The 14,959-nt window shown below is 37.1% G+C and overlaps 1 protein-coding gene across 3 annotated transcripts in view; it reads right to left on the bottom strand.

The window, feature by feature from the left end:
• Positions 1-14,959, bottom strand: part of ARHGAP32 (Rho GTPase activating protein 32) — a 232,498-nt gene that overhangs the window by 56,953 nt on the left and 160,586 nt on the right. For all 3 annotated transcript variants that reach the window (XM_060180176.1, XM_060180175.1, XM_007539507.3), the window contains one exon: positions 8,302-8,383. In XM_060180176.1, the coding sequence (XP_060036159.1) occupies positions 8,302-8,383 (82 nt within the window). The remainder of the gene's footprint in view (positions 1-8,301; positions 8,384-14,959) is intronic.

Consider the following 14,959-nt stretch of genomic DNA (forward strand, 5'->3'; position numbering starts at 1 on the left):
CTTTCTCCTCCTTTCTCATAAATAAATAAAATCTTAAAAAAAAAGGGTATTCATTAAAAAAAAAAAAGAATGAAAGACCAGTGTAAACCTCTGTGTTATCTTCCTAGCCATTTACTTTTCTTTTGAAGAATTTTAAATAGGGACCCAAATTACATAAGTATATGAATATATGAAATAAATATTTAAAGATGATAGCTACACTTTATAACTTTCCTAAGTTTAAAATTAAAACATTTCCCCTCTGGAAGATTTTTTGGTTTATGGTGGCATTATGTTTGCTTTTAAATTATCAATACAGTTTTAAATATTCTTTACATGTGGTTAATCTGAACATTGTATCATGAGTACAAATGTTTGCTTACGCAAAGGCTTAAATTAAATTTGTTGGTATTACACTATAAGGTTCTAGATATCTAGACAGGGGAATACATCAATCTGTCCAGGTGGCCTAGCACTATTTATTAAAATGATGTCCTCTTCACAGTGCTCTACAATGTTAACTGCATTATAAATCCAGTAGCTGATACACAAAGAGGTTTCTGAAGTCTATTCTGTTTCACTAATTTATTTGGCTAACCTTACAGCGTATCTTAGTGAAGTTTTCACAGTAAGTTTTGATAACTTGTATATAGTTCTTGACTATAATTTCTATTCTTCAAAACTGTCTTGGGTATTTTGGGTTCTGCATTTTCAAGCACATTTTAAAATCTAAGCAGGCATATGGAGAGTGCATGTGGGGGCCAGGCAGTGGTGCACCTGGTGAAGTGCTCGTATTATAGTGTGCAAGGACCCGGATTCAAGCCCCTGGTCCCTACCTGCAAGGAGAAAGCTTCGTGAGTGGTGAAGCAGGGCTGTAGGTATCTCTCTCTCTGTCTCCCTATTCCCTCTCAATTTGTCTCTGTCTATATCCAATAATAAATAAAGATATTTTTAAAAATATTTTAAGAAAGGGGGGGAGTGAGTGTGTGTGTGTGCGCATCTGTGATGTCACATGCATGGCAAGACTGAACCCAGCACCCCATATTGGAGGAAGCTTCAGTGCTATGGTATCTTTCCCTCTGTCTCTTTCAGAAGTTGACTAGGAATAGTGAAGTCCTAGAAACAACAACAACAAAAATAATCCACCCACTGTTAACCTCAGTTTTTGTTTTTCTTTCTTTTTTAAATTTTAATTGTATTTTTATTTATTCATTACTGGATAGAGACAAAGAGAGACACTGGGAGGAGGGGGAGATAGAGAAGGAAAGAGACAGAGAGACACCTGCAGCCCTACTTCACTCGTTTAACCTCAATTTTCAAAAGAAATTAGGATATTTTTCAGAAGCAACCAATAGCACAGCTATATACAAGATACTGGGTACTGTACAGCAAACCCTAACAAAAGGACTTTTCAAAGTTAACCCAATTACCAAATAATGTGATGATAACATTAACTATCCATTGTCTTTTTGAACCCTAAGACAGCAGGAACCTCACATCTCCACTATAGAGCCTCTACTTCCCCCAGTCCTGGAACCCTTGTAGAGGGCCCACTTTCCCGTATGCCTCTCCCAATCCATATCAAATAATATTGCATCTGCCGATCACAACCTAAACAACGCAACGATTGCCACCTCAACATGCTTCACTTCAGACTGTGTCCAGAGACTTCACGTGTGGAATGACAACCCTTCAGCTTCATTACTCGGGTGAGACCTTTCCTTTCATAGTATACTCTAATTTCATCTCAGGTGGTTCACTTTCTAACAAAGTCCCAAAACCTAGATATACACCAGTTTCTGTGAGAGAGAGCATATATTCACACGTATCCGTAAACTACTGAAAAATATATACCTGAAAGCATAAGTACACTAGAGTTTGCAGTGAGTACCTCCCTAACACTTCCTCTCCACTATTCCAAGCTTTGGGTCCATGCTTGCTCAACAATTTGTTTGGCTTCGTTTGTTAACTCTCTTTTCAGTCACCAGGTTCCAGATGTCATCAGGATGCCGGCCAGGCTTCCCTGGACTGAAGACCCCACCAATGTGTCTTGGAGCTCCGCTTCCCCAGAGACCCACCCTACTAGGGAAAGAGAGAGGCAGACTGGGAGTATGGACTGACTAGTCAACGCCCGTGTTCAGCGGGGAAGCAATTACAGAAGCCAGACCTTCTACCTTCTGCAACCCACAAAGACCCTGGGTCCATGCTCCCAGAGGGATAGAGAATGGGAAAGCTATCAGGGGAGGGGGTGGGATATATGGAGATTGGGTTGTGGGAAGTGTGTGGAATTGTACCCCTCCTACCCTATGGTTTTGTTAATTAATCCTTTCTTAAAGAAAAAAGAAAAAAAAAGAAAAAAAATTAGGATATTTTTCAGTAACTCTACCACTTGGCTCTAATGTCCAAATTTTTGCTTACCCTGCACTTTAACCTTCTCTAATCCATTAATGGACACCCCAGGGGATAATATTTCCACATTCTGGGGTCACCCTCAGGCTTTTCTACTTTGGCTTAACCTCAATTCAAACTGCCTAACTAACTCTCCATTATGCTAGAGGTTCTTTTTTGTTGTTGTTTTGGTTTTTTGTCTCCAGGGTTATTGCTGGGGCTCTGTACCAGCACTAAGAATCCACTGCTATCGGGGTCATTTCCTCCACCCCCCCTTCCTCCCCCTTCCTATTTTATTCTACAGGACAAAGAGGAATTGAGAGGGGAGAGAATAGAGAGAGAGAAATACAGACAACTTGTTTTGTCCTGAAGTGTCACCATTGCGGGTGGGGTGCAGGGGCTCATACCTGGATCTTTGAACCAGTCCTTGTGCATTTTACTATGTGTGTGCTTAACCGGGTGTGCTATCACTTGGCCCCAACAGATATTTTTTTATATTTCTGACTGAGTCTTCTAACTGTCTAAGAAGAAAAGGTTTGTCTAGATTCTCAAGTCCTTCATTTCAGTTCATGCTTTTTCCCCCTCTGCTCCCCTTCTCACTCCATTTTCTTCCTCCCTCCTATGTATATCTTTTTCTAAAGAAAAAGATGAAAAGATAGGAAATTGTAGTTTGGCAACTATAAAAATGACCACATGCTTATCCTAGAAACAAAATGATTTGAGAATTGACGAATTTATTAGGTGGGCTTAAAAGCGTACACAAAGGTAGTAATCAGTGAACTTTAACACAGGTCAGCTGCAAGTCTGCCAACTGGAAAGACAGGGTATACAAGACAATATCAAAGAGTATAACTGAGGGCCAGGTGGTGGTATACCTGTTTAAGGGCACACATTACAGTGCTTAAAGACTCAGGTTCAAGACCCTGGTTCCCACCTTCAGGAGGGAAGCTTCTTAAATGATGAAGCAGTGTTACAAGTCTCTGTCACTCAGATGGTATCTTTCTCTCTCTCTCTCTGTCCTTCCCTCCCTCCCTATCTCTCCCTTCCCTCTCAACTTCTGTCTATCCAAAATAAATAAAATATGTATCTTTAAAAAGAATGTACAGTAGAATGGTAGAGACTGGACAAAAGAAATATCCAAAGAGACAGTCGCTACAAACATGCACAACTTGAAGGATATCAATAAACAGATCCAGCTGCAAATCAAGTAACAAAGAAGGAAGACGTGAAGGAAACCATTTCTCTTCCTCCCACCGTGACCTCATCTTCTTCCATCAAACCATGGCCTGTGCGATTCAACACAATATTAATTTCTTACGCTGTGTTCTACTTTTCTTCTTTCTCCTATCTCTTCCTCGCCTTCATAAGGCACCATGGAGATTTGCTTTGCTAGCTTGGATAGGATACAGTGACTCATTTTTATTTTTATATACTCAAATAATTGAACATTTGGAGAACATTAAGAAGTATTTTCAAAATGAAGGGTTTTTTTTTTCCTAGTATCTATGTTGTATAACAATACAGGAGGATTTATATTTTTCAGTTTTGTTTTTTTTTAAATTGGATAGGACAGAGAAATTGAGAGGGGAGAGAAGATAGAGAAGAGACACAGAGACACCTGCTTCATCACTTGTGAAGCGATACCCACCCCACCCCACCCCCCGCAGGTGGGGTACATTTTCAGTCTTAAACTATAGCTGCTTCTTTCAGATCCGGCATTTAGCAGTGACAGATGGAAATGTTAAAAATAAATAGAACAGTCGTGTTTATACTGTGGGCAAAGACAGTTTTAAAGTGTGAAACAAGCCCAGGGCTGATAGAATTTGCATCGTTCTTTACAAAATGTATTGAGAATGCACGTTTCCCTACATCAATCCTTTTGCTCACAAAAGATAAAATACTAGTTTCTGAAGGTATACTGTCATTATATGTCATTCCTAATTAAGAATTAACATTCTATACAGATATGAACAAAAGTCTACTTTCCAGAACACTAGCAACATTTTCAACTTCTGTTTTGGAATTTTTTTTTTTTTTTTTGGCCACAGAATTACTTAGCTCTTATAATTTGGTCATGTCAAACCTGGAAACTGGGACCTCTGGCATGTAATTCCTATGCACTAGCACTGTGCTATCTCCATTGCTCATATCTTTGCCAGTTTTAAAAGTTTCTAATAACGAAGGCTATCATTATTAGAAAAAAAAGAAGCAATTCGTCACTGAAAACATAAGAATTAATTAAAGCGGGGAGTCGGGCTGTAGCGCAGCGGGTTAAGCGCAGATGGTGCAAAGCACAAGGACCAGCATAAGGATCCCGGTTCGAAGCCCGGCTCCCCACTTGCAGGGGAGTCGCTTCACAGGCGGTGAAGCAGGTCTGCAGGTGTCTATCTTTCTCTCCTCCTCTCTGTCTTCCCCATCTCTCTCCATTTCTCTCTGTCCTATCCAACAACAACAACAATAATGACTACAACAATAAAACAACAAGGGCAGCAAAAGGGAATAAATAAATAAAATAAATATTTTTAAAAAAGAATTAAAGCATTATTAGAACAAATAGTTCAATAACCTTTCAGATTATATACAAAAACTATTTGCACGTGCAATGAACAGAAAATTAAAAAAACAATTCTATAAAGAATAGTTAAAAAGTAAGTTTAACACAATAAATGCAAAAGCAAATACTCTGAAATCCACAAGATATTGAATAAAAATTAAATATATATATATATATATATATGAAAACATGTTCATGGACTGAAATATTTAATGTTGTTAAAATGGTAATATATCAAAACTGATATATAGATTAAACATATTCCATTTCAGAATCCCAGTTGACTTGTATAAGCCATTTTTAAAATTAATGTGAAATTACAAAGGGCTCAGAAATGCCTAAGCAATCTTGAAGGAGAAGAATTTTAGGAGGACTTAGCAATCATTAAACTTACTACAAAGCAACAGCAATCAAGGAAAGGTGGTACTGGCGTAAAGAATGGATATATAGGTAAATGGAACAGAACTGAAATTACAGAAATAAATTTGTCTGCATGTGACAAATTAATAGTTTATGAGAAAGTCAAAGCTACTCAAGGGAGCCTCTTTTCAATGGTGTAGGAACAGCTAGCAGTCCAAGTGAGCTGGATCTCGCACCATACACAAAAATTAACCTTAAATGAATAACAAATTAAAATGTGAGGCTTAAAGTTATAAACATTCTTTTATTTGTTTATTAATGGAAAAGATAGGAGGAGAGAAAGAACCAGACATCACTCTGGTACATGTGCTGCTGGGGACTGAACTCAAGACCTCATGATTGACAGTCCAATGCTATATCTACTGTGCCACCTCCCGGACCACATATAAACATTCTTTTATGTTTTATTTATGCTTGCCATACCCAGGGATTTGCACTTGTGTGATACCACCACTCTTTACTTTGAGTCAACTTTTTCATTCTTTTTATTCTAGATATGGAGAGAATGAGAGACAGAAAGACAGAGGTCACAGTACTGCTCTACCATCCATAGAACTTCCCTTGGTGCTTTGATGGCCCCATAGGGTGTAGGGGTTTGAATGCAGGGTCACACATTTGGTCAGAGACATGCTTTTACTGGGTGAGCTATCTTCCAATGCTAAAATATTTATAACAATATATATATTTCCTAGTAAGTTCAGAAACTTACTAGGAAAAAAGGAGTAAATTTTGACCTTAGGTCAGAGAGACCCTTAACATGTCCAAAAAAGGAAATTGAACTTCATAAAAATTAAAAATAATAATAGTAGTTTATATTTGAGAAATAAAAATATTTCTGTACACAAAACTACAGTTCTATTTGATTCAGGATTCTCAGTTTCTTTTCAAAGCATTTTTATCTTTTTAATGTAATTCTCCTTCTTTAGTAAAGATAAACCAATATCTAAGCAAAAAACTGTACAGGAATACACACAGTAGAATTATTTATAACAGTAAAAAACAGGAACAAATTAACAAAAAATAAAATAATAGTGTATTTCTAAAATGAAATATCACTTAGCTATAAAAAAAATGAAATACTGATACGTGGCTAACCCTTGAAAACTTTAACCTAACTGAAGTCAATAATAAAAAACTATACATTTTATTGTTTCATTTATGTGAAGTATCCAGAATAAGGAAATCATATAGAGACAGAAAGCAGAATAGTTGTTTAGGGCAGGAGAGGCAGAAAGAGATGAATTAGTGTATGGTAATGGTATGGGATTTTTTTTTTTTAAGTTACTGAGTCTGTATTATTATTAATTCTGGTGATCACTGAAACCTCACCATTCCAGGCTAACTTTAGACAGAGATAGAGAAAAAGAGAGAAAGGATCCAGAGCAAAGAAACTTCCCTTAGTGCAGTAGTGGCTAGGCTCTCTACCTTGGGTCTTGTCCATGACAAAGTAAGTACACTACCCAAGTGAACTATCTTGCTGGTTAATACTGTATTTTGAAAAAGAAAAAAAAACCTAAAGTAATCACAATTACAAATGTGTATTCATTGAGCAAGTACCCACTGAGAATTTCTTTTCAATAAATCTGCCCAAAAAGAGAACTGGAGAATCCCAGCTCAAATAAAACTACAGAAAACACTGTCCTGTGGTAATTTTGCTACCAAACACACACAGTCTATCCTAGTTTTTTTTATTAACTTTATCTATTTATTGGATAGAGACAGCCAGAAATCAAGAGGGAAGGGGGAGACAGACAGTGAGAGAGACACCTGCCAACACCTGCTTCACCACTTTCAATGTTTTCCCCCTGCAGGTGGCAACAGGGGGCTTGTAACCAGGTCCTTGCATATTATAACATGTGCGCTCAACCAGGTGTGCCACCACTGGGTCCCCACGCTAAAATTTTTTAAATCCTATAAGAAAAACTGACCACTACTTCCTACCCTTCTATGGAGAAATTAGTGTTGAAGCAGTTATCCCTGCCCCCCCTTTTTTTAAACCTAGATATATGAGTAAAGATGGCTTGGTATAGACTTTGAGGACAGAGACTGGAAAATACTAAATAAGGAAACAATACCCCCCCCATTCTTACACATCAATTCTAACCCAAGAAGACACTCACATTAAAACAAAATAAAAGAATTTGTCTTTCGCTAAGTAAACAGGGGTGGGGCATAAAAGAAAGCATGGGAGGTAAATATTACTTCCTCATCCCACCTTAATAATGTTAATAAAAGATAATAATATCTTTTGAAACATTTATATGATATCAAAACGTCAAGATTCTATAGAATCTTGCCAGATTTTTTTAAAAATTTTTTTAAGATTCTATAGATTCTATAAAAGATTTTTTTTAAGATTCTATAGAATCTTAAAGATTTTTTTAAGATTTTTTTTAAGATTCTATAGAATCTTGCCAGATTATGTCAATCCAATGAAAACAGAAATTTCCATGTCCTTGACTTTTAACCCCTGTACAACAGCTTTACATATTTGTAAAGCACTCTACATACTGAGGTAGCACTATAAACACAAAACATAAATAATATGAAACAATATTTAAAAGTCTTGATGCTACCAGCAGTGGTAAATATACAACCCCTTCATTTTTTTTATACTATCTCTATGCCAGTTATTTAAATTTGTAACTTACCTTTATCACTTTATTCTCTAATAAGCTATATCTCTACTGTATACTTATAGAAGCAAAGAATAGCAAGACTGAATGAGGCAAAACAGTTATTTAAAATTGTCTAAATGGTTGAGTGCATGTAAACCTTTGTAAAGGATCAATAGTGAAACAAGAATATGTTTAACATCAAGCCACCTACAATTAAGGATATTATATAAGTAAATGCTAAGAAATGTGTAGGACTGGAAAGAAAAACTGTTCTCTTTAAGTAATAAACTAAACAAACAAAAAAACAAACAAAAACCCACACTAATAAAAAAGTACACTCACCTGGTTTTGGCACTGAGTTGGTCACTGACTGGGGAACTTTCTGGTTAATTAATTCAACACAGTGTCCTGGGAAGAGTCCCACCTGAAGAAATAAAAACAGCAAGAAAGGATTCTAAACCAGAAAACAGACTAGCATCAACACTGCAAATTCAGTTCCAGCAATGCACTCACTCCACAGTCCCTCCCAAATGACTCTGTTATTCCCAGACTCTAAATCACAGATGATGCCAATTATACAAACAAATAATAAAACAATCTGTTGCTATGAGTATACAGAGCTATGTGCTTCATTTGTCCAAGTATCTGTCTGGTTCTTTCATTTCAAATTTAATTTCCCAAACTTAAAAAAAAAAGGCAATTACAATATTTAGTCTGATACCAAGATATACATGTGGTAAATGGAATTGGGAGGAGAAGTCACCAGGGCTTCACCACTACAGATTGACTTTTTCAGATAGGAAAAGAAATACAGAGACAGAAAGATAGAGGGTGGGAGGGAAAGATACCACAGCACAGAAGCTCCCTCAGGTTGTAGGGAGGGTCAGGCTAGAAGCTGAAAGCATGACAAGGCAGATGCTCTGTCGCTGACCCTAGTAGGTGTAGTTTTTACTTCTTGCTCAAATGTCAATTTATAGTGTGCTAACATCTCTATTTCCAACTTTTATGTTTACTGTCTCCTCTCTTGACTTTTAAGGCAATCAACACTAAATCACATTTAAATTTTCTATGACCTTTCTCTTTATTTTCCCACAGGTTTCATGGAAAATGGCAAATTGGTGAAGAAATTGCTCATTTAAGATGCTGTATTTTACTATTATAAAGGTAATTATGTATGCATAACTGGTCAAAAACTGAGAGAAGACAGGCAATCTTAGCAATGAAGAGATTATGGCTCTGAAAAAAACCACAAACAAACAAACAAACATCACTTTAACCTGGTAGTAGAACTGCTCATGGTGCTAGACAGAATCCTAAGAAGTATTTGAAAAATACTGGGTGAACAATATTTATACACCTTCCCCATATTTGGGAGTTAACTCTCTTCCCTGATCCAGCTTTCTGGTCCTTTTTCTAGTCATGATACCATCTCTCCAGACAATAACTTGGATCTACCTGCATATCATATTTCAGGCTCAGGGAAAAAGAAAAAGAAAAAAAAAAAAACTACTATAGTCACGGGCCCTTTGGAATATAACTAAAATAGGCCTACTAGCTACCTACAAAATGGAGGAAACTCCCCCTCCCCAACTCTTCATCTGCACTATTCCAGCCTTTAGGTTCATGATTAGTCAACAACTTGTTTGGCTTTATATGTTAACTCTCTTTTCAGCCACCAGGTTCCAGAAGCTAGCATGATGCCAACCAGACCTCCCTAGACAGACAACCCCACCAATGTGTCCTGGAACCCCGCTTCCCCAGAGCCCCGTCCCACTAGGGAAAGAGAGAGGCAGGCTGGGAGTATGGATTGACTTGTTAATGCGCATGTTCAGCGGCAAAGCAATTACAGAAGCCAGACCTTCCACTTTCTACACCCCACAGTGACCTTGGGTCCATACTCCCAGAGAGTTAAAGAATAGGAAAGCTCTCAGGGGAGGGGGTGAAACGCGGAGTTCTGGTGGTGGGAATTGTGTGGAGTTGCACCCTTCTTATCCAATGGTTTTGTTAATGTTCCCTTTTTATAAAAAAAGAAAAAGAAATGTATCAACGCTAAATAAATAGATAAAATAAAATACTGAGCTCCAGATTACCCAAGAAACAATATAGTTAAGAGAATAGAGATGAGCTGACACTCTGGGAACAAAAGTAAAAACAGAATCTTTATCAATATTTATAGATGTTTCCTTAGATAGAGATATAAATGGGCTGCCATGAAGCAGATGTTAAAGCTGAAACATGGAAACTACTTTACTTTGTACATCTCTCTGTTGACAGACTCTGGGGAGGATAGCATGGCCTTCCAAAAGCAATGATTCATCATGAGGTTCAGAGCTGTAGAATTTCCATCTGTGTGGGAGTACTTTCACACACTCATTTGCTATATTCTTATTTCAATTTCAGGATCAATATTCTCTAGTAGTTCTTAAAATTATCATTTATGTTTGAAACATTTGAATCTGAGATTCTTAAAGACCCTATGCATTGTCTTTCAATGAGGCAAGGGCCAGGCTGGAACCTGGGTCTCTCACATGCAGTGTACTATCTAAGTGAGTTATCTGCCTGCTCTCCTGCATTGCCTTTCAAAACCATGCATTAAATAATTTGTTTTACTGGTGAAATCCCATATCAAATGCTATTCAGCTTCTTGTGTACAGTTTTTTTTTTTTTTACCAAAGCACAGTTCAGCTCTGGCTTATGGTGGTGCAAGGGATTGAACCTGGGACTTTGGAGCCTCAGGCATGACAGCCTGTTTGCATAATCATTATGCTATCTACCCTCCGCCCGCTATTCAGCTTCTTAATTAACTGAACAAGTAGAAAGTGTATCAAGATTAGAGCCTGTTATTAGAACCAGGTAAGACACAAGTTGTTGTTTTTTTTTAATTTCTTTATTGGGGAATTAATATTTTACATTCAACAGTATATACAATAGTTTGTACATGCATAACATTTCTCAGTTTTCCGTAGTAATACCTCACTCTCTTACACAGACCAGTCATGATAAGGAAGTGTGTGCTGCCGAGAGCAGTGAGCCCTCAAGAGTAAGAGTGTGTGGGTTCAGTTTCAGATCTGACATTTACTAGGATCAGATACACCTTCTCTGGCTTGGTTTCTTCATATCATAAACACTCATTAAATGTTATCTATTATTATATCAGGATGTTGATTCTGGCTCCTACAAGGCTCTGGTTCTTTCATTAAATAGAGATGAATCATTTCACTTTTCACATGTGTGTATTTAAGTTCCCTCACTACTAATTTTACACCATTCTTGCTGTAAAATTCAAATTTACTTCAATTTGTAAACTTTAAAATGAAAAAATATACAATGAAACATACAACAAGGACCAAGAAGTCTTTACTCTCACTGAGGTTGTACTAAAATGTTATTTACAGATCACCTATATTCCACTGCCCAAATAGCATCAGTTTTTTACTCATTAGTATTTTAGGTTGTATGTGTGTTATTTCCAATTTGCTATGACTACTGACATCAAATATCTACTTATATGCTTACTTGCTATGTATCATTTTAGTGTTGTGTATGTTTCAATACTGCCTACCCCAAAACTCAATTCTGTTTTTGTGCTGAGTTTTTAAAATACATATATATTTTATTTATTGAAGAGACAGAGAGAAATCTAGAGGAAATGAGGAAATAAAGAGAGAGATAGAGAGACACCTGTAGCTCTACTTCATCACTTGTGAAGCTTCCCACCCTGCAGGTGGGGACCAGGGGATTGAACCCAGGTCAGTACACACGGCAATGTGTGCATCCAACCAAGTGTGCCACCACCAGCCCCCCTGTGTTGATTTTTGAGAGTTCTTTATCTAATCTGAATCCAGGCCCTTTACTAGATTCTATTACTGCAAACACACACACACACACACACACACACACACACACACACACACACACACACACACACATATATATATATAGTCAGTGGTTTATCTTTTATTCTTTTATTAATAATGTATGTATTTCAGTGAAATCTATGTATTATTTTATGAATTAGTGAGTGCTGCATTTAAGAATTTTTTGTCCTACTCAGTATTAACAAAAGCATCACCTTGTGTTTTATTCTAGAAGCTTAGTGGTCTAAGTTTTATGAATGCACATATATGATTCACTTGGAATTAATTCTGGCTAATAGCATGAGGAGAAAGGTTTTGTTTATTGGCATATGGAAATCTATTTCTCTAATATTATTTGTAAAATACACTAAGATTTCTTCACTGAACTGGCTCTGAATCTTTGCTGAAAATATGTTTGCATATGTATGAGTCTATATGTGGGTTCTACCCTATTCTGCTTAATCTACTTGCTTATCTTTTTATTGATCCCACTCTCTTCATATTGCTATATCTGTACTAATGAAGGAGACTTTATAGTAAGTTTTGATCAATGTTATTACACATCATTTACAACAATCTACAGTCATAAAATGGATGGCATTTAGTTTAAAAAAATGAAAGGGAAAAAGCAAACTTTTTTATTTTTGCTAAAGTATATTACATGATAAGACAACTCAGAAAAGAAAGAATCAAAGATTCAATTTCCTCTTTGGGAGGCTAATAAAAAAATTCAGAATTTCAAACTACTATAGTTAATATAATTTCACACTTCCTACTCCTAGATGTTTAAGAAAAGAAACAAGAGTCATGGTATAATTTTAACACATGCATGTACTAATCCTTCTGTCACCACAGCTATAGCTAGGTTATGATCTAGGCTAAGATAGAATTGGCAAAATGCTGATCTTCATCAAACATCAGTTGATTGTCAGAGTTTATGTACAGCTCAGGGTAAACACTGTTAAAGCACACATACTAGGTAATTCTTTTAATATATTAAATTGGAGAGTCATTGGCAAAGAGAGAATAGAATTATTAGTAATAAAAGAACAAAGATAGCACAATAGTATTTGTAAGCACATTAGGCAAATGCTAATTCCTTGAACTACATTTATTTGCAAATTAAGACAGCAGTCCAATTTCACTACAAGCCTGTTAGAGTAACTAGGATTTTAAAAGAAAGAAACAAGAACTGGGCACAATTAAATGCTTCTGAGTTTGCAAAAACAGTGAGAATGGTGGAATGAAAAGCCACTTTCAAATGCAGCTTGGTTGTTTCTTATAAAACTAATCACACTCGTACGATTTTACTGGTGACACTACTTGATGCGTACCCAAAAGAGCAGCAAATTTATATTGACACAAAGCCCTGTACGTGTAAAGCAGCTCTATTTATAATTGGCAAAAAAAAAAAAAAAAAAAAACACAAACTTTAAGTGACTAAAGTTCCTTTAATAAGTGAATGGATGAATAAACTCTGGCATGACCATTACTGAATTCTAGGCAGTGAAGTAAAAACAAACAGAAAACAAAACAAAACAAAACCAGGGAGCTATCAAACATGAAAACACACCAATAAGTCTTAAAATGCATACTATTCAGTGAGATAATCCAGTATGAAAAGACTCCACGATGCAGGATTTCATTCATATGGTATTTTGGAAAAGGCAATACTAGAGAGACAGTGGTTGTTAGAGGTAGGGGCCAGGGAGAAGAGAGAATAGTGATGGATATTTGAGGGCAATGAAAAAGTGTATGATATAAAGTTGTAAGGCTGGAGGCATGTCATCATGCTTTTGTCAACATCTATACACCTAAACAATCAGAGTCAACTGTAACATAGATACTGGGCTCCAGCTAATTTCTAAACATTGGTGTCTTTACTGTACCAAAAGCAACCTTCAAACCTATTGCAATCATTGTAGAATAGGATGTGAAACTGGCATCTTGCATTTTCACTCAAATAACTTATGTAGAAAACTGCTTACTTTTTGCCAGAGGTAAACTCCAGTGAGCTGGACGTTGTTAAAATTCAGTATTTTGCCAATTCTATTCCATGTATTTTAAAGTAAGATACTAATAGGAAAAGCTGTATGTGTGACTATGCTGATACTATGCAAGACTTGTTCCACTCTTCTATAACTGTACTCAAATTAAATTTAACTACTTTTAAAATAATGATGAAGAAAAGCAAAGCTGTAATTCAGAAACTGTAGAGCATCAGTTCACAGCAATGTAAAAGAAAGGCTTCTCCACAAGGAGCCTGCACCTTGTCATGTCCTGACACCCTGTTACTGTGGCAAAGGAAAAAGTGGAACTACAAACACATCAAGTTCAACAGACTTGTAAGTGAAGATAATAGACGGGGCCTCTGTAACCACATCATAGTTCCAGAAAGCTTCCAGCAGTACTCAGTGCATGACAATTCAGAGCTGGCCTTCATCCTGTGCCGCAGGAGAACAGTGGTCTACAGCCTTGCTCCCTTTACTCTCTCCTGAGAGTGTAAAGTTCTAAATAGTGTTAACCTTGATCTAATACACCCCAAGGCAAGACCAGCCACTCACCTTCTTCTACACTATTAGAGGAAACAAGCTTCCTTCATGGGCCACTGACAAAAGAAAAAATTTAAAAAACCTTGAAAATAGAATCTGCCTGTATGAAGTGATGTAAAAAGTACACTCAGCAAGAGGCACAGTTTCCATGTCCACATGTCTAGCTGTTCTGCCAGTCATCTGGAGAGCCTCTTCTCAGAAAACACTGGACTGCAAAAGTCACCTCCACCAGAAAACATCCTCAGGCTTCCCAGGGAGTCCTGCTGATTCTGATCCTCCTAAGAGGCTCTGAAGAGAACACCCAGATCTACCTGTTCTCTCTGCCTCGGGACAGGTGTCCCATTCTCAGAAGAAGTGCCAACCAATCAACCATTCCCAGAGCTCCTTGCTTCCAGAGGCCCTGGGGATGAGGGATCCTTAGCAGTCATGACCCACAACTCTAAACTTAGCTTGCAATTGCCAAGGGTGTGTGTGTGTGTGTGTGTGTGTGTGTGTGTGTGTGTGTGTGTGTGTGTGTGTGTGTGTGTGTGTGTTTGAGGGGAGGAAGAGGCAAACGCTAGAAGAAGAAGGGGAGGAAGAGGAAAGGGCACA

Source organism: Erinaceus europaeus, chromosome 20, assembly GCF_950295315.1.
Source record: "Erinaceus europaeus chromosome 20, mEriEur2.1, whole genome shotgun sequence".
NCBI lineage: Eukaryota > Metazoa > Chordata > Mammalia > Eulipotyphla > Erinaceidae > Erinaceus > Erinaceus europaeus.